At 42.6% G+C, this 25,696-nt stretch overlaps 1 protein-coding gene across 1 annotated transcript; it reads right to left on the bottom strand.

Annotated features, from left to right (window-relative positions):
• Positions 1-839: 839 nt before the first annotated feature.
• On the bottom strand, positions 840-25,305 carry arhgap15 (Rho GTPase activating protein 15; the record flags this gene model as incomplete). The annotated part of the gene is made up of 13 exons (XM_079254278.1): positions 840-1,023; positions 2,614-2,719; positions 2,793-2,927; positions 3,715-3,792; positions 3,867-3,965; positions 4,441-4,575; positions 5,798-5,933; positions 6,031-6,129; positions 6,215-6,304; positions 8,458-8,598; positions 9,705-9,776; positions 9,844-10,003; positions 24,536-25,305. The coding sequence occupies 13 exons, from the start codon at positions 25,303-25,305 to the stop codon at positions 840-842; spliced, it is 2,205 nt and encodes a 734-aa protein (XP_079110404.1).
• Positions 25,306-25,696: the final 391 nt, after the last annotated feature.

The following is a 25,696-nucleotide window of genomic DNA, read 5'->3' as shown; positions in this document are numbered from 1 at the left end:
AATAAGAACCTACATGTATGTATATCCTGAAAAAACTGGCATCAAATTCAGTTCGACAACAAGATAAAACAACTCTACATAGCTTATTTCGTTAATTTACAAAACTCAAAAATACAAAAAAGAAAAACCAGATAGCTCAATTTGGTTCAGTTAAAATGAAAAATACCCGGCCCACATATGAACACTCCGTTCATTCCACTCAAAATTTGGGGGAAAGAATACGAAATCAAAAGTCCATTTCATGCTTTCCAAAAGAACTGCAACGTTACAGCAAAACAAGGAAACTGACGAGTAGTCAAAATCTTTCCTCGTCAATAAATTTGGCATTTCAGGGGAAGCCTGGAATTGATCCTTCAACTTACCTGTTGAAGGGCAACTGCTCTTCCTCCTGAGCTACAGCCACCCCGTAATCATGCTGTCATATTGTATAAATAGAAATAAACTGTGGCGGATTGTCAGCAAAATAGTTGGCAAAGCCTTGAATAACCTCACAGAACTGCACAAAGGAAGGTCTGAGAGGAGAGAGACTGATCCTGTTAGAGCCTGATCACACACTACGTGACTAGCTACATACCTAGATACTGCTGCTGTGGTGCAGGACTAAAGAAAATTAATAGTGCCTATGTTGTTAAACGGTTGGTTGTGATATGTTTTTTGTCTTTTTGTTGTTACTGGGTGCAATGCTAATTGTCCCTAGGGGATAATAAAGATTGTTGAACTTGGACTTATTTAGACAAAAGCATTTATTTAAAATCACAGCCTTAAAGAAAAACCTCAGCTGCAATGAAATAACAGAATAACTTTGGTGGTTTTAAGATGAGTAAATGAGTCCAACCATGTTATTTCCTGACCATGTTGAAGATCTGCTGGCTCTCAATGAGGATGAACTCCACTATCTGGTTCTGGTACACCATGTTCACCGCCATGTTTCCTGCATCCAGCTCAGGCCACATCAGTGTGGGGCCAAATACAATACCAATACCCTGAGTGGACATCAGGTTCTTCTTGGAAAAGGCCAGAACTCTGTAAGCAGCAGGAGGAACAAAGTCAGAGGAAACATGATAAACTTAAGGTTTGTCATGGTTATTATGACTTTCAGTCAGAAACTTTAATTTTTCATTTATCTTTGAAATATGATTAATATAAGTTAAAAAGGAGGGATTCAGGGGGGAAAGTAATGAATACTGCATACCACTTAAAGATTCATTGGTGATACGCAGTAGCAGAAAGATGGGAGGGTGGCTCAGAACCAGTAACAACTGCAATCTGGATCTCAAGAGATACTCAGCAAACTGCTTTATTAAAAATTAATTCTAACCCTTGAATTGTTTTAGAACTGTCAAATGTGTTTTAGTCCAGGGTGGACGGACCTATAGCAGGACATATTCCTCTTTTCCTCCAGACTCTTGCTCTGTTGCCCCACCACCTCTCCTCTTTGAGTCTGCTGGGCTCCTATGCATCAAGCCTTTAGAACATGAACCATACGTTTTATGTCTGTTTGTTTCAAAATGAAGTCAGTAGGAGTATAAGAAGCTGTGTTTCATGTTTTGTTTTTTTTTAAAATATCATTTTAATGACAAACAATTGCTCAGATTTCACTGCTGTACATGTGCAGCTTCTTCTGAAAACAATAGTTGCTATGTGTTACAACCGCACGGACACACCCACTCCGGCCAGCTTCCCTTGCAGTCAGTCTCCTGATTGCTGATCAGTCTCACCTGTCATCCATTCAATCCTCCAGCCATATAAACACCAGCTCTCCAGCCATTCATTGTTGGACCTTGTAACTGCTCGCAGCCATTTCCCTCTGTCCCTTTCCGGGTCCCGACTCACTCAACAAACCCAGAAGATAATTTTTGGATTGATTCCCTGGTTTTGACCCCTGCCTTTGACCGCTGCCTATGTCTGGATTCTCCGTGGTTTGACTTCCTGGTTTTGATCCCTGTCTCTTGGATCACCCCTTTACAAAGCTTCACCATCAGGTTGGTGAGATCATCATTATTTACCTGTTGGTGAACAAACTTGTATATTTTCTGTCTCGAGGAGTCCTTCGTTACACTATGGGGATCAGTGGTTTTAATATTATCCACTGGGATGTTTTCAAAACTGGTCCACAGACATCAAGAAATAGGTGGTAGTTCCACCCTGATTTGTTTGCTGGAGACCTCATGATCTGTTCTATGAGGCTTGTATTCTAAATGTTTTGATCAAAAGAAATAGTTTAAGATAATCATTATCTTTCACATTTTATTAATACCAGTCTTCTCCACCGGCCTACAGTAATATATTGTAATGTTTTTATTTGTTTGGATTTTTTTATTTTAAAATGCTGAAGTGAAAGAGAGATGAAGGTGTTGGTATTAGTACTGGCAAGAATTTAAAACTACTTCCACCACTGTTAAAAGCCACAAACCTACCAGTACAAATGAAGTTTTGTAGTGGTTTAATCAGCTCATAATGATTTGAGTTTGTTTAAATCTCTCCTCAATATCTAAAGATAACATTCTATTTATCATATACATCAGTGAGGACCTTATTTTCAATTCTTTTTTAACTAGTTTTCTTTAATCCACTGTAAAATACTGCATTGTATTAAAATAGTGGCAGGTGTACCTTTGCAGGTGGGTGAATAGCAGCTTCATGGTGTCTTGGTTGGGTTGGGGCAGATCCTGCAACAACTTCTTCACAGCCTGAATTTTCTCATTGGATTCTTTGATCCCTGTTGGGGAAAAATAACATTACTTTTATGCCTGAAGTTTGATAGTTTTATGTGTTTAATTTAATTCACTCACTGATGGCCTCCACCAAAGGCTGGAAGAACCTGAAGGGAAACAGAGGCTCTGGAAGCTCACGGAAAAACATCTTCAGGGCTCCAGTGACCACATGAATATCCTCCCACTGGCTGTGGTCTAGGTCCAGCTCTTCCTCTGAAGGATGGAGCATATGGAAACAGATGGTATTCAGTAAACCATTTAACCCAGTTTCTAACACTGGTTAGAGTCCAAATGTACTTAGTTCTTTTAATAATATATAATTACTCAGCCCTTAGCACAAATATGTTTATTAACGTTAGCATCTTATTTAACCTTACAGGCCAAATCTCTGCGAAATAATACTTTCCCTTCATCTTGTATTCTTGGTCATTTCTCTTTTCTTTAATCCAACCATCTCCTCTGGATTTCCGACTTATCTGTGTAGTGATATGAACCTTGTGTACCTCCATCTGCCAGAGGGCAATTACATCTAGAGTAGACATTTGGGACACATGGTAACCAGGGGGATGTTGAACACTAAAGTGGACTTGTACAGTGTATGTGTCCTCCTGCTTGTTGATATAGTTTGTTGAATGAAACCAAGTTTTAATAATTTAAACATTACAATCTGTACTCATAATCCCTGCCATGCTGCTTCTTGCAATTGAAAGGCATTTTGTATCAACTAAAAGGGAAAACAGTGTAGGAACAGCAGAATCTTACATTTTCTTTAATGCAGAAGTCATAAAAACCTGTATATGAAGGCCAAGTGAATGCTTCATAGTGAATACTACATATTGACTGAATGCTGCAGGCTGAATGATGGGACAAGCCAAATAAAAACTGTGGGCCAAGTGAATATGGATAAACATTGCGGGTAAACAAAGTGTACTAACTAATTTTATGCACTAAGAGATTCCTTTGAAGATGTTACATTAATCTTGCTGAAATAATGATTCACCTTGATCAACAACGAAACGAAGTTTCTGGATTGTGGCCAGATTTCCACTGACCCTGTAGATCCCATCAGCCTCCAGACCTGAAAAGGAAAACCGTTTATCAAATGAAACAAGCCAATGTTAGTGGCTCCACACCTACTGCTTTTGAACGCACCTCGCTTCTCAACAGCATCCAAACATATCTGGACGAACTTTGGGACTGTGGTTCCTTCTCGTTTGCAGAGATTCAACAAATGGCATCCAAACACTCGATCTGAAAGATTAAAACCGAAACCATGTTTAAGGATTTTTCAACTCTAGTGGCCTTTATTCAAAAGAAACTTGGAAGGAAAGCGGCTTGGGGTGTGAGAAATGACATGCAGCTAAAGGTCCAAGGCCAGGACTCAAACCTCATCTGCATGGAAGAGGTCAAGCTTCTGCACACAGCAGCTGCTCTACTACTTTAGTTGTGACAAAACATCCTTCAAAAGGTGGCAAGTCACTCTGGAAAATAAGAATTATTTACACCTGAATGAATCAATGAATTGGGGGGGGGATCTACATGTTCACAGTTTTCGTATAAAATTTTATTTGGGTATTCATTTTTAAACCTTGAGACTCATTTTAAAGTAATTAGTATAAAACCTGAGCTGTGAGTGATGCTGTTGATCCAACCTTTATTCAAACAGTCAGAACAATTTAACACCTCTGAATTATAAATTAGGAATCAGACAGTCATAGTAAATGACCTTTGATGAGGCCTTTTTCTTGTAGCGTCTTCATGGATGGACGTCTGATAATAAACTTCTTTAGCCTGTTCTTCACTCCATTCTTGTCAGCACTGTCTGAGGCGCTGTGTTTCAGTTTTGAGCTGCTGAACATATCTGAGAACAAGAACATGGAATAATTCAGATACATTTCACCTGAATTTATCATGAATATTTTCTGCTGTCTCCTGCTCCTTGAACATGTTGACCTACCTCCAAAGGTCCCCATTAGTACAACAAACCACTTGCCTCTCATGCACTCTACACTCTCATAGACTTCATGTGAACAGATTGTGCCTTACCAATGAGCCAATCAGGTGCCTTCAACTTCCAGTTTGTTGGCAACTTCAAGAGGTAGCACAGCTCTACAGACCTCAAACCCACTGATCGTAACCATTCTGTCGATAGTCTTTTTTTTTTTTTTTTTTTTAATTTTTTTTTTTTTTTATGGACTTTGTTTGGGTAGGTGTGTGTGTGTGTGTGTGTGTGTGTGTGTGTGTGTGTGTGTGTCCGTCCATTAGACAAAGTAGGTTGTTGTTCTTCTGAGTGTTGACTTGTAATGTTTCAGATTTCTCATTATGACAGTAGTTTTTAAGCTTTGTAGTTTCCCACCCAAATGTGTATCTAATGTCTGTAATTCAGTATTTTATTTCACTTTCAGAAATTAGTAGTGATATACATGGTCAAATGCAAGTTGGTTAAATAGATGAGGGAGACTGCTTGCGTCTGCAGAACAGTAGAGGGCCATGATTCTAAGACCCCATCACTAAATTCCCCATCTTTTACTTTTATGAATTGCATTTGTACTAACCCTTCAAACTCCAGGGATTGTAAAATACAGACATTCCCTTATTGGAGTCACATTTATTTGAGGATTTAAGCTGTTTTATTCATACTGCATTGTACTGCAAGTTTCTGTTCATTCATCCAGAGAATTACATGTGTAAAATTTCCTTTGTGTACTTTACTTCTCCATCAGATACAGATTTACAGAAATACATTTGTTTGCATGGAGTTCTAACTCAACAATGGAGACAAAAGAAGCTCTATCCAGCAGGGACTAAAACACTAACAGTTATGTCCAAAGACATGGATATTAGGTTAATTGGGCACTCAAAATGGACCACCAGTCAACAACATGACTGGTGTTCTCTCTGAGTAGACCCTGTGATGGACTGATGACATATCCAGGTGTACTCTGCCTCTAGCCCAATGATTGCCAAGATAGACTCCAGCTCCTCACGACCCTTAATTGAACTTTGGTGTTTATTAAATGAATTAGTGAATTGATGATAATCTAGGATAAAAATCTGTTTAAATATTCTTCAGCATCACTTACTGATGGAGCGTCTATGTACTGGGTTTGGCTGCTTGGTCCTGGGGGAGGCTGACCCATATCCAGGAAGGGAACTGTGTCTGGACAGGTACTCTGTGCTGTTTGACTTCCGCAGAGGAAATCCTCTGTTGTCTTTAGTCTGAACAGAAGTGATGTAGCCATTTACAGAAATATTAATCTGACTTTGAAAAGAAGTTTAATTAAGCAGGTTTCCAGCTTCATGAGTGACTTCTTACTTGTGACTCAACATTCTTTCTGATGGCATTGTACCACTGACTGGCAGCAGAGGAGCTGTCCGTCTGGACCAGGTACTCGCTTCCTGTATTTGTTGTAATCTGGGAAGAATTAAACTGATAACTGGAGCCATAATATATATTATAATCTTTAGAAAATATTTCCATCATGGTTTGTGTTTCTTACCTGGAAGACATTTTTCCTGCTGGATTTCTCTTTGGTCCATTCGATAACAGCCCCGCAGAGCTGGACCACATCTGTTTTACCTCCTGCTTTCTGAGCAAGTGGAAATTAGACATAAGGTTAAAGGTCATGTGCTTCCTAGACCCATACATTTAAATCACGGTGATTATATAGAGGTCTGTTTATATTAACATGCACCTTTACTGACTTCCTGTTAATCCAGAATAGTTAAAACAGGATTTTTTTTTTTGTTATCACAGGTTCTATGAAACAAGGCGACGGAAGTCTGTGTTAACTGTGGTCCAGTCAACTACAGCTGTCATTACATCAGTCAGGAACTGATCACAGCTCAGTTTTTCTGAACCTGATAACAACTCTGGGATTTTTCTTTCATTCAACCTCAAGTTTCAGGACGCCCTGTAATCACTTCATTCATCCTCAATGAGAAGGATCACGTTCAACTATGCTGAAATAGAGAGGTTTACAAAGTTGTCTTTGCGTGTGGACCAATGGTAGTACCCAGTTTATATATATATATATATATATATATATATATATATATATATATATATATATATATATATATATATATATATATATATATATATACTCTATTCACAAAAGTTATGGATATTCAGCTTTTGGGTGAAATTTCACAACAAGCCTAAAATGCATTCAAACCTGTACAGGTGAACTTAATGTGATCTTCTCTAAGCTTTTAAATGCACATGTCCAACTGTTAAATGTTTCAATAAATTTTGCACAAGTTGCTGTTCTCTAACAAGGAGCTTAACGGCAAAAATCACGGCAGGTGTGTGATCCTTGAATTGACCAATAAATGTCCTGGTTCAATTAGAGCTGGTGTTTAAACAGTTGTCCTCATCATGCTGTTCACATTTTGACATCATGAGACCAAGACGACACCTAACAATGGAACAACAGTCCCTTGCCATTGCGATGCTTCAAATAGGACGTTCTCAGACAGAAGTGGCCACTGAGCTTGGAGTGTCACAGAGTGTCATCAGCAGGTTGCAACAGAGATATGGAGAGACTGGAAGAGTCACAGAAAGGCCTAGAAGTGGACGTCCTTTGGCCACATCCCGTGCTGATGACCGCTACATTGTGAACACTGCCCTGAGAAACCGGATGATGAATGCCACTCAACTCCAGGCACGTTTAAGAGAGGTGAGAGGCACCCAAGTGTCACGTCAGACCATTCCAAACCGTTTCCATCAGCGTGGTCTGCGTGCTAGACGACCTGCACGGGTACCTGACCACACCACCAGGCACAGGCATCATCGTCTTGCATGGGCCAGCGAGCATTTACGCTGGACGAGGAACCAGTGGGCCTCAGTGCTGTTCTCTGATGAAAGTCGATTCACACTGAGCAGAAATGATGGCCGGCAACGATGTTGGAGACGTCAGGGAGAGCGCTATGCATCAGCCACTGTTGTCACCAGGCCAGCTTTTGGTGGTGGCGGTGTTACAGTGTGGGCAGGGGTGTCCACTTGGTACAGAACTGCCCTACACTTTGTGAATGGTACAGTGACAAGCCCATACTACCTGAATAACATCATTAATCCAGTGATTGTGCCCCTACATGAACAGCACAGGCCTAATTTCATCTTCATGGACGACAATGCTCCTGCTCATCGAGGCCGCATCATCAGGGAACGGCTGTTGGAGACTGGTGTACCTCAAATGGAACGGCCTGCACTCTCTCCAGACCTGAATCCCATTGAAAACCTGTGGGATCAGCTGAGCCGTCGTGTAGAGGCTCGAGACCCTGCACCCCAGAACCTCAATGACCTGAGGGCTGCCCTTCAAGAAGAGTGGGATGCCATGCCTCAGCAGGCAATAAGTTGCCTTGTGAACAGCATGAGACGTCGTTGTCAAGCTGTAATTGATGCTCAAGGGCACATGACCAGATATTGAGACGTTCAAATTTTTTGTTGTGGTGTAACTACCATTGTTGTTACCTTTTGTGTTGAATGGATTTTTTGAGATGAGGAAATCAGTAGTGCATCCTTCTACTTAAATGTCTTACTTTTATGATATTATATCACTGTAGCATGAACATATTGCATTTTCCATAAATTTCACCTGAAAGCCAAATATCCCAAACTTTTTGTGTGTGTGTGTGTGTGTGTGTGTGTGTGTGTCATGTTAGGTACCTGATCATTATCATTCCAGCTAAATAGGTGTTTCTTTCTAATTGTGTTAGAGTTGAAATGAAAATTTCATACCACAGGAGCTTCTTGTTTGTCTTTATGAAACAGCAGCTGGTCTGAGGTCAGCACAGTCCACATTGAAGTCCAGTTCTTCCTCTGCTTCTTACCCCCCTCTGAGATCTTGGTTACATTCAAGTGCTCGCTCTTTGTATCCACCTGATGATGATGATGATAGAGAAACAATCCACTTCTGGACATGGACACATCACTTCCCTTTTATCATTTTGGATGACCCCCCCCCAGTCTTAAAGTTTTTAGCTTTTGAATAAGATGTTTAAATTGTGTTCTTCTGAACTGAGATCTATGATTAAATCAGACTAAAGTGAACTATAGCAGGTTACATTTGCATGTCTTCCAATCCAGACTGAGAGCACTTAAAGGCCAAATCAAAAACTTATGTATTTTAATTTTTTTAATATAATTTTTGATACCGGATGCCTAGGGCAGATAGAGCGTGGGCCCAAAGAGCCCAAACACAACCCCCTGCAGGCAGAGGGATGGTCTGATCAGGAGTCCAGATGTTGTAGGGAGTCCAACAGTGGAGACTACACACACAACTGAACCTTATTTTGGATAATCTGGAGGGGTTTTCAAACAAGATGGGTTAAACTGGGATCTGATCTTTGCATCCAGACCTCAATGGCTTCATGGTCCTGGTTTCCATTCATGATTCTGATGTTGTTCTGAACACACTCTAATATGTGATGATAAAACTTTATAAATATTATAATAGTCAGTATCTGACATGTTCAATTTCTTTTAAACTGTTCAATTAAATTACCATGTTCCTCAATTTTAGATCATTTGGATAATTTGAGATCACTTTTCCAGTTGATAATTGTTGACAAAGGCAATTTTTCAAGCTTGATCTTTTTGTATATTTTGTTTAGTTTATGATCGGTTTGGATAAATGCACATAAAACAATCCTGTGATCAGTCTTACCGTCCATAAGAGACAATATCTTGTGGGATGCGTGAAAGAATAATATCTTCAACCACCTGGTTTAAGGTATTGTTTCATGACTAGATGTAATCAATTATTTACCAATTTAAAAATAATTCAACTTACAATAACTATCAAATTCTGTTTACTACAGCCAGTAGGAATGATGAAGTTTTCAAACAGAACTGTGGTGTAAATATCTGATCAGTTCATGTGGAGGTAACTGAACAATTTATGAGTAGATCTGCTCAACTATCATAAATCGTGGTTCTTGCGCCTCACAAACAATAAACAGGATTTTATGCATTGTTTCACATACCAGTGGTTCAAACGTCGCTGCTTCTGCAACAATAACATTGTGTTGAGACTGGTTTCTGCGATGTCGAGAGATCTGAAAAATACATGGGTTAAAAACTTGAAGTAAGTTAAGGGATGTAGCTTTGTTTTAGTCTACATACTGGTTTCTGAGGAAGGTCAGAATCCTGCAGCACCATGGACTTGGACTGACTCAGGCGGTCTCCAGAACTCTGAGGCGTCTTTATACGCATCTGCACTCCTGGTGCTGCTGTGTTGGGAAGCTGAATCAGTGGCACTTGTTTGACCGGAAGATTTGTTATTCTGCAAATAATCAACCATAAAACCATAGTTTTTTTGGGGAAAACTTTAGAAATTAAGATCCATCCATCATCTTTAGCTGCTTATCCGGGGTCGGGTCGCGGGGGCAGCAGCCTAAGCAGGGAAGCCCAGACTTCCCTCTCCACAGCCACATTTGCCAACGCTGCGCGGGGATCCCGAGGTGTTCCCAGGCCAGCCGAGAGAAATAATCCCTCCAGCATGTCCTGGGTCTCTTCCCGGAGACATTAAGATCCACATATACTTTATTCTTCCTTTCTATTTTAGAAGCAGATCCCAGTTTGGCCTCACTTATCTGAACCTTCTCTATCGAACCAGATTGCAGTTCAGCATCAGGAAGCAGACCCCCTTTCTGTCTTTAAGATCAGACTCTAACATTTATAACAAAGGTTTATAGTTAGGGTTAGTTTTCCATTCCTTAGTAATGCTACTTTGTTTGGGCTGCACAGAGACATTCCATGTTGCACTGTGCTCTTCCTTCTTCTCATCACTCTGATCTTTATTCTCCATATAGAAACTAATGACAGTATTTACATAAACTTGCATCTCTTTTCTCTCAGCACACCTCCCTTCACTAAAGTTCTGGTTGCTTTTGGTCACTCTTGAGGTAGAGGTCAGCATCCCCCCCATCCCCATGTTTGTTGTTGTGCTTCACTTTTTTTTTTAAACTTCTGAATTGTCTTGGTTATTAAATGTGATGTATAAATTAACTGATCTTACCAGCCAATAATGATCAGTAATAACTCTGATCCAGGTTCATGCTGCCTACACCATTAGTCACCAACCCTGGTCCAGGAAAGCTATCATGCTGCAGATTTTAGTGCTTCCCTGCTAAAACTCAGCTGACTCTTCTCAATTGCTCATTAACAGGCTGCTGCAGTTTGCAAACTTGTTGGAGAAACTTTTCCTTCAAATCAGGTGTGTTGTACCAGGAAATTTACAGTACAGTACCAGGACCAGAGATGTCCCTGGTCTACACCATGAGGTAGATTTTTGACCTTATATTGCTTTAAATGTTCCATGTAAATCTTTTGATGAAATTTAATTTAAACCACTGTGAGGACTATTGTCTTTTTTTCATGCTTAGCCTACTGTTGCATGTTTTTGAGCAGTTTTTAGAAGAAAAAGTGCAAGTAAGATGAAGCAATCCAAGTAGCAACAGTAGGCTAAGCATGAAAAAAAGACAATAGTCCTCACAGTGGTAAACATGTCATCGCTGATTAAATTTGGCAAGGGACCAGAGAAAACTACGGAGTCCGACATGCTCTTGGCAAAGTTACACACCGAAGCAACATTAATTTTAGTGACCTCCGATTGGCGTAACCGGGTGTCGTTACCGCCGACGTGAATTACAAGCAACTCTGTGAGTTAGAAGCCCAGCTCTGCACTCAGTTAGGGAAGCAGTTAGTCAGCAAGCCCCAATTAGCCAGTGTGGAGCTACCAGCCAGGGCAGCTAGCCCACCTAGCGGTCCCTCAGCAGTTCCCGCGCAGCCGGGAGCCGAGGCGGGCTGGACGACGGTCAGGTGGAAGCGTAGCCCCAAACCAAAACCCACTGGCCACCACCGACCTGTTGACGTTTCTAACAGATTTTCCCCGCTCGGCGACACACCCGCTGAGGCAGAAACCCTGATTATAGGTAGTTCCATAGTCAGAAATGTGGCTCTAGAGACACCGGGGACCATAGTCAGATGCATTCCTGGGGCCAGAGCGGGCCACGTCGAATCGTATTTGAAACTGCTGGCTAAGGCTAAACGTAAATACTGTAAGATTGTAATTCACGTCGGCGGTAACGACACCCGGTTACGCCAATCGGAGGTCACTAAAATTAATGTTGCTTCGGTGTGTAACTTTGCCAAGAGCATGTCGGACTCCGTAGTTTTCTCTGGTCCCTTGCCAAATTTAATCAGCGATGACATGTTTACCACTGTGAGGACTATTGTCTTTTTTTCATGCTTAGCCTACTGTTGCTACTTGGATTGCTTCATCTTACTTGCACTTTTTCTTCTAAAAACTGCTCAAAAACATGCACATTTATCACACTTTTTTTTTTTTTTTAAAAGCCATTCATGGGAAAAACAAAAGTTTCAAAAGAAATAAGCTTTTTTTAATTTGAACATTTTACTTGGAAACAATCTCCAACAAAAAAAGACATTTTAATTAGAGCCAAAGTTTTGCTGTAACTCTGCACCCCAGTTGTAAACTGCAGAAATATAACCAGTGCTGCTGGTCTTGGTAAACATTCCCTAGAAAAAACAATTTTATCACAGTGGGACTTTCTCTGTTGAAGATTAGTAGTCAGGATCTCAAACTGACTAGTACCTTTTATTTTTTTTTGGGAGCGGACTAATCATGTAATTTACAGCAATAAAGTAGATATGAGAAAAATGTAGAACAATTCCCAAAATTCCAAAAAGTGAAACATTTACAATTGTCATGAACAATAGTCAAAAACCACCTCAAGAATACACTGAAAGCTCAAAGAAGCTTCAGAAAGGTTGTTCTTTCATATCACATAGGAATAGTTTGACTCATCCCCACAAACCAAAGTATGCATAAATTCATTTTGTTTAAACGATTGCAAGTTATATATAGTAATTGACTCGTTGAGGATCTGTCTTTGATGATGGCTGATCAGATTGAAGGGCATTTCACTCAGACTTCTTTTTAAGTAAAAATGTGATGAAAAGTTAAAAAAAAAAAAAAAAAAAAGGAATTATGTTTGATGGCGCATCCTGATATTTATTTTAAATCATTTAATCAAAATACTGACATCAGGACTGAAGTATTCCTGTAACCTGAAAATAAATATCCCTGTTTTTAAATTTAAAGTTTTTTTTTTTCTTTTTTACAGCAAAGTTCAAGAGCCAATTGACAGAAAATACATAAAATAGTATGTATGATCACTGAAATCAATTCACTGATCTGATCAAGGAGGTGATACTTTCCGTTGTGAAGGTTTTTTCTTTTTTTTAAATACCTTTCTTAAACATTTAAGTATTTCTCAAGTATTATTGTGAGAACGGAACTCCATTACAGGAAAATAATGAACCCAAACAACGGAAACTGTGGTTGCAGGCATGCATGAGGCCTACATAAATATTTTCACATGAATATAATAGAGTTGAGGCTCTTATAATGATCCAGCATTGGATTTGCAGGTTTATTTTTCTTTTCAAATACATTAAATTGTCTTGATTTGATTTGGAATATGAATAAATCTCCGTGTTGAATTTTCAGAGTAAATATTTATTTTATAATCGGTCATATCTCGATTTCTGGAAGCTTCAACCTGTCTCAATTGTTGAGACATCCAACAGAAGACAGTAAGTGAAAAGAGTATAAATAGTTTAAAATGTTCTTACCTTGTACCCGCCATCTGCATATGTGAGACGCAGAGTGAAGGGCTGACTGTTGGAGGAAGTATGATTCATCACGTGGTTGCTACACACCAGCCGTCTGTAATACCACAACTGCTGCAGCCTCATTTCCTGAAACTAAAAAAAGGAATTTAGCCTCTTTCATGAGACTTAACCTGAGCATTTTGTTGTTGTTATTGTTCTTGCTGGTGCAAAAACATGTATACACAGATTCGACTGTTCTGCATTGGTTTTGTTCAGAAACATTAAGCTGTTAAGTGAACAGTTAACCAAAATGTATTTTAATGCTCCTCCCTGAGCCGTCACCTTATAGTGGTGGAGGGGTTTGTGTGTCCCAAAGATCCTCGCAGCTGGAGAGGAGTGGTTGGGAGGCATGGTCTCCACCCCCCCCCCCCCCCCCCCCCCGAACCCAAATGGTGTTTTGTTATTGGACTTCTGTGCTCGTCATGGATTGTCCATAACAAACACCATGTTCCAACATAAGAGTATCCATATGTACACCTGGCATCAGGACTCCCTGGGCCGCAGTTCGATGATCGATTTTGAAGTCGTATCGTCGGACCTGCGGCCACATGCCTTGGACATTCAGGTGAAGAGGGGGGCGGAGCTTCAACTGATCACCACCTGGTGGTGAATTGGCTCAGATGGTGGGGGAGGAAGCCGGTCGGATCTGGCAGGCCCAAACGTGTTGTGAGGGTCTGCTGGGAACGTCTGGCTGAGTCCCCCGTCAGAGCGAGCTTCAACTCCCACCTTCAGCAGAGCTTCAACCATGTCCCGGGTGAGGCGGGGGACATTGAGTCCAAATGGACTGTGTTCCGGGTCTCTATTGCTGAGGCGGCCAGCCGGAGCAATAGAGCTGTGGCTGTAAGGTCGTTTGTGCCTGTCGTGGCGGTAATCCAGGACTCGTTGGTGATCACAGCAGTGAGGGATGCCGTCAAGCTGAAGGAGTCCTATTGGGCCTTCTTGGCCTGTGGGATTCTGGAGGCAGCTGATGGGTACAGACAGGCTAAGCAGCATGCGGCTTCGGCAACATTGGGTTTGGGTTGCTGGACGTGCTGATGTTGCGGTAACGTATTGTGTCATTTCCTGTTTCCCTAGCGTGTGTCACTGCGGATTGCTACGAGCCGTTGGCTCCTTTAACTTATTTCTAACTTCTATCTATTGTTAACCAACCACTCACTTTAGCGCACAATATCTTCCCAAACCAGTGTTCTATATATTGCATTTATTTTTGGGATCTTTGGCTTTCTGTTTACTGACTTAAACAGCTCAAGCACTCAGTTTTAGCATGGCTGCTAGCTCTCTTCCCACACCCCGGTCCCCTGCCTTTTCTTGCTCGGTGTGTCTGATGTTTAGCTACTCCTCCGCCTCCTTTAGTGATAACGGTAGGTGTATTAAGTGTAGCAGCGTGGCAGCCTTGGAGGCGAGGCTCTGTGAGTTAGAAGCCCAGCTCTGCACTCAGTTAGGGAAGCAGTTAGTCAGCAAGCCCCCATTAGCCAGTGCGGAGCTACCAGCCAGGGCAGCTAGCCCACCTAGCCGTCCCTCAGCAGTTCCCGCGCAGCCGGGAGCCGAGGCGGGCTGGACGACGGTCAGGCGGAAGCGTAGCCCCAAACCAAAACCCACTGGCCACCACCGACCTGTTGACGTTTCTAACAGATTTCCCCGCTCGGCGACACACCCGCTGAGGCAGAAACCCTGATTATAGGTAGTTCCATAGTCAGAAACGTGGCTCTAGAGACACCGGGGACCATAGTCAAATGCATTCCTGGGACCAGAGCGGGCCACGTCGAATCGTATTTGAAACTGCTGGCTAAGGCTAAACGTAAATACCGTAAGATTGTAATTCACGTCGGCGGTAACGACACCCGGTTACGCCAATCGGAGGTCACTAAAATTAATGTTGCTTCGGTGTGTAACTTTGCCAAGAGCATGTCAGACTCCGTAGTTTTCTCTGGTCCCTTGCCAAATTTAATCAGCAATGACATGTTTAGCCGCATGTCATCCTTCAACCGCTGGTTGTCTAGGTGGTGTCCCGATAACAGCGTGGGTTTTATAGATAATTGGAGCGCTTTTTGGGGAAAGCCTGGTCTTATTAGGAGAGATGGCATCCATCCCACGTTGGATGGAGCCGCTCTCTTATCTAGCAATATGGACTCTTTTATTAGTCAGCTAAATTGACAACTCAGGGTTGGGACCAGGAGGCAGACTTGTAGTCCTACACACTTTTCTGCAGCTTCCCACCTGCCGCCGCCCACCCAAAACCCCATTCCGACCTTATACAACTTCGCAGCAGTAAGAATTAAACACAAAAACACTTCTGGGGTTAATCGTGAAAACCTCATAAAAATAAAAACAATGGATCTAATAAAATCTGAAAATAATACAATAAACTGTGGCCTACTGAATATCAGATCCCTCCCAAATAAGTCTTTATTAGTCAATGACTTGATAGGTGATCACCACATTGATTTATTCTGTCTTACGGAAACCTGGTTACAGCAAGAGGATTATGTTAGTATTAATGAAGCTACGCCAGCTAACTATTTAAACTTTCACATTCCTAGAACTACAGGCAGAGGAGGAGGTGTTGCAGCTATCTTTAAGTCAGAATTTTTAATTAATCCTAAGCACAAAACTAACTATAAATCCTTTGAATTCCTGACATTAAATTTATCTCATCCAAAATGGAATTCAGAGAAACCGCTCCTTTTAGCATTAGTGTATCGCCCACCTGGACCTTACTCCGAGTTTCTGACCGAATTCTCTGATCTCTTGTCTGAGTTAGTGCTGACTACTGATAAGGTCATTGTACTAGGTGATTTTAATATTCATGTTGACGATGAAAATGATAGTTTAAACATTTCCTTTAGCTCTATTCTAAACTCCATTGGGTTTTCACAAAATGTCAATGGAGCCACTCACTCTCATGGTCATACTCTTGATCTTGTTCTAACATATGGTATTGAGACTGATAAGCTCAAAGTATTTCCTCAAAACCCTGTCTTGTCCGATCACTTCTTATTAACCTTTGAATTCACTTTATTTGATTACTCACTGACCAAAAATAAATTCTACTATAGTAGATGTTTATCAGACAATAATATTACAAAATTTAAACAATCAATTGAATCAATTTTTTCACATCTACCATGTGTTAGCATGACTGAGAGTCCCCCTTTAAGCCTTACTCCTGCTCAGATTGATCAACATGCTGATACTATAACAGCTTCAATGCGTACAACCTTGGATAATGTTGCTCCCCTAAAGAAGAAGAAATTAGGTAAGATTATGAAGGCTCCCTGGTTTAATTCCCAGCTTTGAGCTCTAAAACAGGCATCAAGGCATTTGGAAAACAGATGGCGTTCATCAGGACTAGAGGAGTCTCGCTTAACCTGGAAAGAAAGTTTAATCGTATACAAAAAAGCCTTACGTACGGCAAGAACAGCTTATTATTCATCATTGATAGAGGAAAACAAAAACAACCCTCGGTTTCTTTTCAGCACTGTAGCCAGGCTTACTAGGAGCCGGAGCGCTGAGGAGCCATGTATTCCTTTCTCACTTAGCTGTGATGATTTCATGTATTTTTTCAGGAATAAAATTGACACTATTAGAGATCAAATTCACAATACTCTTCCTTCTACCTATAATGTTGAGCCTGTTGTGGTCTCCGAAGCATCCTTAGAACCAGGATCTGACTTGTGTCTAAATAGTTTCTGTCCTGTCCAACCCTCTGAATTAACTAAAATAATAGCTTCATCTAAACCATCCACCTGTATCTTAGACCCTCTCCCAACGAGCCTCTTTAAGGACATTTTCCCTTTAATTCATACATCACTACTAAGTCTTATCAATATGTCTTTAGTGACAGGATATGTACCACAATCATTTAAAACTGCTGTAATCAAGCCTTTACTTACAAAGCAATCTCTGGATCCAGAGGTGATAGCAAATTATAGACCTATATCTAACCTCCCGTTTATGTCCAAAATTCTGGAGAAAATAGTTTCAGCTCAGCTACATGCCCACCTGAGCAGAAATAATTTATGCGAGGAGTTTCAGTCAGGATTTAGTGCTCATCATAGCACTGAGACAGCATTGACCTTCTTATGGCCTCAGACAAAGGACTTGTGTCCGTACTTATCTTGCTTGATCTTAGTGCTGCATTTGATACAGTCGGTCATAATCTGTTACAAAGACTAGAACAGGTGATTGGAATTACAGGTACAGCGTTAAGCTGGTTTAACTCATATTTATCTGATAGACTTCAATTCGTTCATGTAAATGACAAGTCCTCCTCCCAAACTACAGTAAGTCATGGAGTTCCTCAAGGTTCTATACGTGGACCAATACTCTTCACGCTATATATACTCCCTTTAGGCAAAATTATTAGACGGCATGGAATAAACTTTCATTGTTATGCAGATGATACTCAGATATACTTATCCTTTAAACCAGATGAAACAAATCAGCCTGATAGGCTACAAAATTGTCTCATAGACATAAAGACTTGGATGTCTAGAAATTTTCTCCTCTTAAACTCAGATAAGACTGAAGTCATTCTCGTTGGATCTGAAAAACTCAGAGCTAAATTTTCCAGTTTTGTAATGAACCTGGATGGCATTACTTTAGCTTCCAGTGCTACAGTGAGAAACCTTGGAGTAATATTTGACCCTGACCTGTCCTTTGGTCCACATATTAAGCAGGTTACTAAAACAGCCTTCTTTCATTTACGTAATATAGCCAAAATTAGGGACATTCTGTCTCAGAGTGATGCAGAAAAACTGGTTCACGCTTTTGTTACTTCGAGACTAGATTACTGTAACTCTCTATTACTGGGCTGTCCTAAATATGCCCTGAAAAGCCTTCAGCTGATCCAGAATTCTGCAGCCAGAGTCCTGACCAGAACCAGCAGGAGAGATCATATTTCTCCAGTTTTAGCCTCTCTTCATTGGCTGCCTGTTGAATCTAGAATAGAATTTAAAATCCTTCTCCTTACATATAAAGCCCTCCACAACCAGGCACCACTATATATCAAAGACCTCATTGTTCCTTATATACCAAGCAGAGTACTTCGTTCCCAGACTGCAGGCTTACTTGTGGTTCCTAGAGTCTCAAAGAGCCGAGCAGGAGGCAGAGCCTTTGGTTATCAGGCCCCTCTCTTATGGAATAAGCTCCCAGTTAGTGTTAGGGAAGCAGACACCCTCCCCACCTTTAAGACTAGGCTGAAGACTTATCTTTTTGATAAGTCCTGAGCTTCTTTCTTTTTCTCTTTATCTCTCTCTTTTATCCCCCCCATAACAGTGTTGCATCATTAACATGTATGTCTCCTGTCTCAGCAGGTCTCCCTGGCCGGGAGTAGCAGTTCCTGTTGTCTGTTGTCTTTCTGTCCTCTTCCCCCCACACAGCAGAGGCAGATGGCTGCCTGTCCTGAGCCGGGTTCTGCCGGAGGTTTCCTTCCTGTTAAAAGGGAGTTTTTTCCTTCCCACTGTTGCCAGTGTGCTTGCTCAGGATGGGAGATTGAGTTGGACTCAACTCAATCTGTTGGTTTCCTTATATAGGCTATTATGAATTGGCCTTCATTATGTTTTCCCCTCTGTCTGTAAAGCGTCTTGAGATGGCATTGCCGTGATTTGACGCTATATAAATAAAGTTGAATTGAATTGAATTGAGGCAAAAACTCGGGCATGGGAGGAGTTCGGCGAGGCCATGGAGAGACTTCCAGATGGCTTTGAGGCGATTCTGGTCCACCATCCGGCGGCTCAGGAGGGGGAAGCAGAGCTCCGTCAACACTGTGTACAGTGGAGATGGGGAGCTGCTAACCACAACTCGGGACGTTGTTGGTCGGTGGAGGGGATACTTTAAAGGCCTCCTCAATCCTACCAACATGTCTTCTGAAGAAGAAGCAGAGCTGGGGGACTCAGGGGTGGACTCTCCTATCTCTGGGGCTGAAGTCGCTGAGGTGGTCAAAAGGCTCCTTGGCGGCAAGGCCCCGGGGGTGGATGAGATCCGCCCGGAGTTCCTTAAGGCTCTGGATGCTGTCCTGGCTGACATGCCTCTGCAGCATCACGTGGACATTGGGGGCAGTACCGCTGGATTGGCAGACTGGGGTGGTGGTCCCCCTTTTTAAGAAGGGGGACCGGAGGGTGTGTTCCAATTACAGGGGAATCACACTCCTCAGGTGCCCTGGTAAGGTCTATTCAGGGGTCCTGGAGAGGAGGGTCCGCCGGATAGTCGAATCTCGGATTGAGGAGGAGCAGTGTGGTTTTCGTCCTGGTCGCGGAACAGTGGACCAGCTCTATACCCTCTTTGGGGTCCTGGAGGGGGCATGGGAGTTTGCCCAACCAGTCTACATGTGCTTTGTGGACCTGAGAAGGCGTTTGACCGTGTCCCCCAGGGGCTCCTGTGGGGGGTACTCCGGGAGTATGGGGCGCCGGACCCCCTTGTACGAGCTGTCCGGTCCCTGTACGACAGGTGTCAGAGCTTGGTCCACATTGCCGTTAGTAAGTCGGATTCCTTTCCGGTGAGGGTTGGATTCCGCCAAGGCTGCTCTTTAGCACCAATTCTGTTCATAACTTATATGGACAGAATTTCTAGGTGCAGCCGAGGTGTTGAGGGAATCCGGCTTGGTGGCCTCAGGATTGGGTCCCTGCTTTTTGCAGATGACGTGGTTCCATTCGGCTTCATCTGGTCATGATCTCCAGCTCTCGCTGGAGCGATTTGCGGCCGAGTGTGAAGCGGCTGGGATGAGAATCAGCACCTCCAAATCTGAGACCATGGTCCTCAGCCAGAATAGGGTGGATTGCCCTCTCCGGGTCGGGAGTCAGGTCCTGCCTCAAGTGGAGGAGTTTAAATATCTCGGGGTCTTGTTCACGAGTGAAGGAAGGATGGAGCGTGAGATCGACAGACGGATCTGTGCGGTGTCTGCAGTAATGTGGACTCTGTGCCGGTCTGTCGTGGTGAAGAAGGAGCTGAGCCAGAAGGCAAAGCTCTCGATTTACCAGTCGGGAGGTTAGGGGTTGGGGTTAGGTTATTCAATTAAAACGTATTTGCACAGGCCTACTGATCCGTGGGTTGGTATGGTGGATGAGTGAAAATCTGTCAACCGGGGAACCAGGGTTAGAGGGTGGGAGATGTTTTTAACAGAAAATTTTAATATATGTGTACATTAGTAGTTTAAAACAAATAAATAAATTTTAAAAAATTAAATTGGAGAAAAAAATCAATATAAAGCTGGACCAGAGACATGACAAGTCAACAGGACCATAGTTCAGGGCCAACTGTGCAGGTACTCAGACTGGGGATCAGTGGTTCAAATCCCAGACCAAGCCCACTGCTCCAGGAACCAGCAGGCTGGAGACCCCCCCATAGAGGCTGGGGTAAACAATCTTTATGTAGGGTCTGTGGGAAAAGAAAAAAATTTCTTTTTAGTAAGTATATACTCTTCAGGGGGGAGGAGGTGGGAGGGGAGGGGGAACTCATGGAACAAATGACGATTAGTCATAAAAAAAATAGTAAAAACGACCAAATAAGTGCTTGTTAGCAAAACGAAGTGCTATAATCAATAGTAAAAGGCACTGGATAGATGCCAAGTAAAAACATGCAACAATGTAAAAATCAACCATAAGTGCTGTAAGACATATTAATAGATTAAGATAGACAGAATAAAACATGCAATAAACCATGAGTATAGTCCCCTTAAAAGAGCATGTAATGAAGGTTCTTATGTTTACAGTAAGCAGATATAATTTTGTGATTCTGTAAGGCTGGGTGGCGAGTCTGGATTTTGTTGAAGTTTAGTTTTATGGTGCTGTGGAGGTTTGTTATGGAATGAGAGAATGTCTACACCAGCGGTATCAGGAGGGGAGGGAGTGTGGTGGAGAAGAGGTAATGTGAAGCGAAAGATCTATCTGGGGAAGGTAGTCTGAGTCTAGTGAAGCAGATGTAGTGTGAATAGTGAAGTCCAAGGGGTCAGTAGTGGGAGACATGTAAGGGCTGAGATTAGGAAGAGGAATGGGGGTAGGGTGAGGGGATGTAGAAATAGGGAATGAGATGGACTGGCTGAGGCTGGTTGGGGATGGAGGAAAGGTTAGTCAGGAAGTGGTTAGGGATAGGAACAGTAGCTGGGCAGGGTGTAGATGTAGGGTTAGGGGACTGATTCCTCCTCCAAAAGGAAGAGGTAGGTGCACAGTCCATCCCCCGAGTGGGCTCCCTGTACCTCCGGTCCCACTGGGGTGGGTGGTTGTGTTGGAGTTTCCTGCCATGATGGACAACCGTCCACCCGACCATACTTTTTTTTTTTTTTAAACTCAAATTATTTATTTATTTTAATTATTGAAAACAAAAGTGAAATTATTCCCCAACCAAATTGTTTTCAAAGGAAAAAAGAAATTGAATGTTTTTTTTTTTTGTTTTTTTTAAAAGGGGGGCAAAAAATGAAATTGTTTTTAAATAAGGAAAAGATAGTCTTTTTTTTTAATTACCAAACAATTAAAGGAGGGTTACCAAAAAAGAAACAATCTATAAAACAAAATTAAAATTCAACTAAAGAAGGTTCCTGTGATCAGGAATATTTGTGCTTCTGTTTTTTTTCTCTTTTTTTTGTATTTTTTTTGTTTTTAATTGTTTAATATTTTAATTTTTTAATGTTTTAATAAACCGCACAGAGGCTGTGCCCCGGTCTTCTTCAGGCCTGTGGCACACCTAAATAAATAAATATATAAAACCAAGAAAAACTGAGCTGCAAATCCCAGAGATGCTCTATTCTCCAAAGCCAAACTCAAAATGAGCCTCTATTTCTCTTCCTCCTTTTTATAATGGTCAAACAAAACATCAAAATCAGAATCAATGTACATAAAAGCTTTTTAATAAATTAACCAAATAAAATACAAAAGATAGACTTTACAATTTTAAGGGATAAGTATCAATTCCGATGGGTTAGGGTTAGTGTTAAAAAATAAAAAAAAAACAGGTAAGGGTTAATGAATTGAATAAATAAGTAAATGGTTAGGTATTTCTTCCAAGGGTTAGGGGTTTTGGAGATTTGAGTTTTTCCTATAGGCTGTAATGAATCTATAATTGGACTGGTGGATATTGGAGTCTCAGGTCCTGGAAATGGGACTTAATAGTTTTGTGAAGGGTTGTGAATCTGTAATGGTAAATGGACTTGTACTTCTATAGCGCTTTTCTAGTCATACAGACCACTCAAAGTGCTTTACACTACTTGTCACATTCACCCATTCACACTCACTCATACCCTGATAGGCACATTGGGGTTCAGTGTCTTGCCCTAGTACACTTTGGCATTTCAGGGGAAGCCTGGAATCGATCCCTCAACTTACCAGTTGAAGGACAACTGCTCTTCCTCCTGAGCTACAGCCGCCCCAAATCTGTGAGAAAAGGTGCTGACAAAAGGAAGAAGTTTGAGCGGGGAGGTGGATTGCTGAGGAATGGGGCTGATCCCTTGTGCTGGGGAACAGCCAGTAAGGGTGAGGGCAATAGGGGTAGGTTGTGTTGGGGGGTATGATGGGTCCAGGTCAGGTTCTGCAAGGGAGGGGTCAGTGGTGAGGTGCACAGATAGAGAAGGGTTGGGGTTTGGGGTTTGGGGTTACCATGACTATGGTTCAATGCACTGGCCTACTGACTTGGGAGATATTGTAAGGTATGTGATGGCAGTGAATAAGAAGTCAGCTTATGGAACAGAAGTTGAGTTCTGGGAGGGAAAATTGAGTAAAAGTAGGGTGAATTGTTTATTGGAAGAGAAAGGAGGAGAAAAAAAAAAAAAAAAAAAAAAAAGGGGGGGGGGGGGGGGGGGGTAGGAAGGAAACAATGAATAACAGTTTGGGTGTATGTGAATTAACAATGTTGATGGCAAAGTGGGGCCGACATCTGCCAGCCGCACCTGTGGGAGCGGTTCGACTCCTCAGTGCGGCGGGCAATGCCAGCCCCAGAGAGTTGGAGAGGATGAATGTTTTTAAGAAAAAGAAGAAAAAAAAAAGGCGAGGGGAACAATGAATACCAGATTAGGTGTGTGCAGGTCAACAGTGTGATTGGCAAAATGGGGTTGACATCTGCCCGCCATGCAACAGGGAACAGTTCGATTCATCAGCGCGGCGATCGATGCCAACCCCAGGAAATGTTCGTGAAGGATGTTGGGACAAGGAATGCTTTTAACTGTCCATGAAGGGGAAAATTGCTTCTTAAAAAAGAAGGGGGGGGACTTTCTGGAGAGAAAATTTTTTTTTTATGGGGCTATGTTAAGGCCATATGGAGTGAGTGTTAGAAATGTGTGAATCCAGTGTCTTTCTGCTCTTCTACGCTGTCTGGTAGTCCATCTATCATTGGATTCCAGTCCAGAGATTGTGAGGTATTGTATGGAGTGAGATTGAAAGTGATTTACCAGGGGGGTGGACAGTCTACCTTCCCTAATGTTATAGAGGTGTTGTTTAAGACGGATGAGTATCGAATGTTGGGTTTCGCCAATGTAAAGTTTATTGCAGGCTGTGCAGGTAATGGCATAAACTATGTTCCTGGAAAGCAATGTGTAGGCAGCTGTTATGGGGAGACTTTTGCCACTGTGGTGATTGGTGATGAATTTACGTGAGGTGTAGAACTGATTGTATTCGTGATGAATGCGTCTGTGATCTGTGAAAGCTGAATGAATTAAGATATCCCTAAGGTTGGGATTTCTTCTGTAAGCTGCGATGAACCGATGATTATGAAATGGAGGATATGTGAGCTTTAAATTCTGAAAATTGGATTTGATGGTCTTGTAAAGAGGGGTGAATCTGTAAGAAAAGGTGCTGATGAAGGGGAGAGGTCTGGATGGTAAACTGAGTTGTATAGGGAAGGGGTGTGTCTCTTGTCTGGGGAGAGCAATGGGAGAGGTGGGGTCGATAGACGTGCGTGACCTGGGAACATGAGGTAGGTCAGAAACATGAGAGTAGGGAGAGAGATGGATAGATAGAGAGGGCAGGGAAGAGGAGGGGGAGTGGTTGAGGTCAGGGAGGGAGAGCAAGTTGGGATAAGGGTTGGGAGTGGAGAGGGGGGGCGAGTGTGGGGAATGATTAGGGTTAGGAAGAAAGGGAGGGGAAGGGGGGTTAGGGGGTTAGGGTTGGGGCGAAAGGTTAGGGGACTTCCTGACACATCCTCAGCTATATCTCTATCCAACAACCACTCCCCTGAGGCTTCCCCCCGCTCCTGTGTGAGTGCTGTTGGGGAAGAGTTGCTCTCCGAATCACTGTCTTCCTCCCTGATCAGTACTGTATGTGGTCTTCTCCTCTTACGTCTCGGTCTAGGTATGAAGGAGGACCCTTCCGAAGATGACTGGCTAGAAAAGTCGCCATCTGGTCCGTTTTGTTCCGGGGTAGTTGCTGTCTCCTGAGACCTCGTACCCTGTCTGGGTTCTTGTTCTAATGTCTGCTGCTGAGCGTCACGGGTTTGGCGTGTAGCTTGGATGTTTTGATGTGGCACCACTTGTGTGGCTGCCGATCTATTGAATACAGGTTCTGGGTCTTGTTGTTGTTCCCCTTGTACTCCATCCTCTTCACACATAGCTGTAATGAGGGCCTCAGCATGTTCCACTACCCCCTGGGCCATTCTAGGCAAGTTCTTATGTGCCCATCTTGTGGCCACCACAAAGGCTGGTTTCCATTCTGGAACCAAGTCCTTTTTCAGGTCCTGTAATATGGTGTCAAGACCCGCAGTGTAATGATCCTCCAGGATTACCAAAGTATTGTAACCCCAGTTTTGAGCATTCCCTCGAATCAAATCCACTGTACCTGCTGTGGGGGATGCAGGTTTGATCATGGAGGACAATACATCAACCATGCGGGAAATCATCTGTGGCTGTGGCTTCCCCGGTTTCGGAGCTACATTTTGCAGGTGATGCACCATCTTGATGAGTGAATGCATCTTGCGAACCATCCGTCCAAACTGTGGATCCGTTGGTTCCCTCCTGCGGTAATCCCCGCTCCTAAATTGTGGAAACTCCCAACCGGCGGCACCCCTGGAAGGTCCACCTCATGCCACGGATGCATAAGACCGAGCTTGGGGTCTCTGACGGCGTTCACCACCGAAGGGAGGCACAGGCCGGTAAGGGCGAAAGGTTAGGGGCCCCCCTCTCTCTCTGTAGAGGTTGGGCGGAGCACGGTCCATCCCCCGGTGGAAAGCACCATCCCAACCCCAGTTCCGGTGTGAGGCTTCCCGACGCCTCCTACCATAGTGGACAGTTTGCCACTGGTCCCCCATATTGGGCGTTTTTAACGTTTTGCTCAAGGTGCCTTTGATATCTCTAGTTTAATAT

This window comes from Telmatherina bonti (genome assembly GCF_933228915.1).
Source record: "Telmatherina bonti genome assembly, chromosome: 15".
Classification (NCBI taxonomy): Eukaryota; Metazoa; Chordata; class Actinopteri; order Atheriniformes; family Telmatherinidae; genus Telmatherina; species Telmatherina bonti.
The sequence above is the reverse complement of the archived record's forward strand: the minus strand, read 5'-3'. Positions and strand labels throughout refer to the sequence as shown.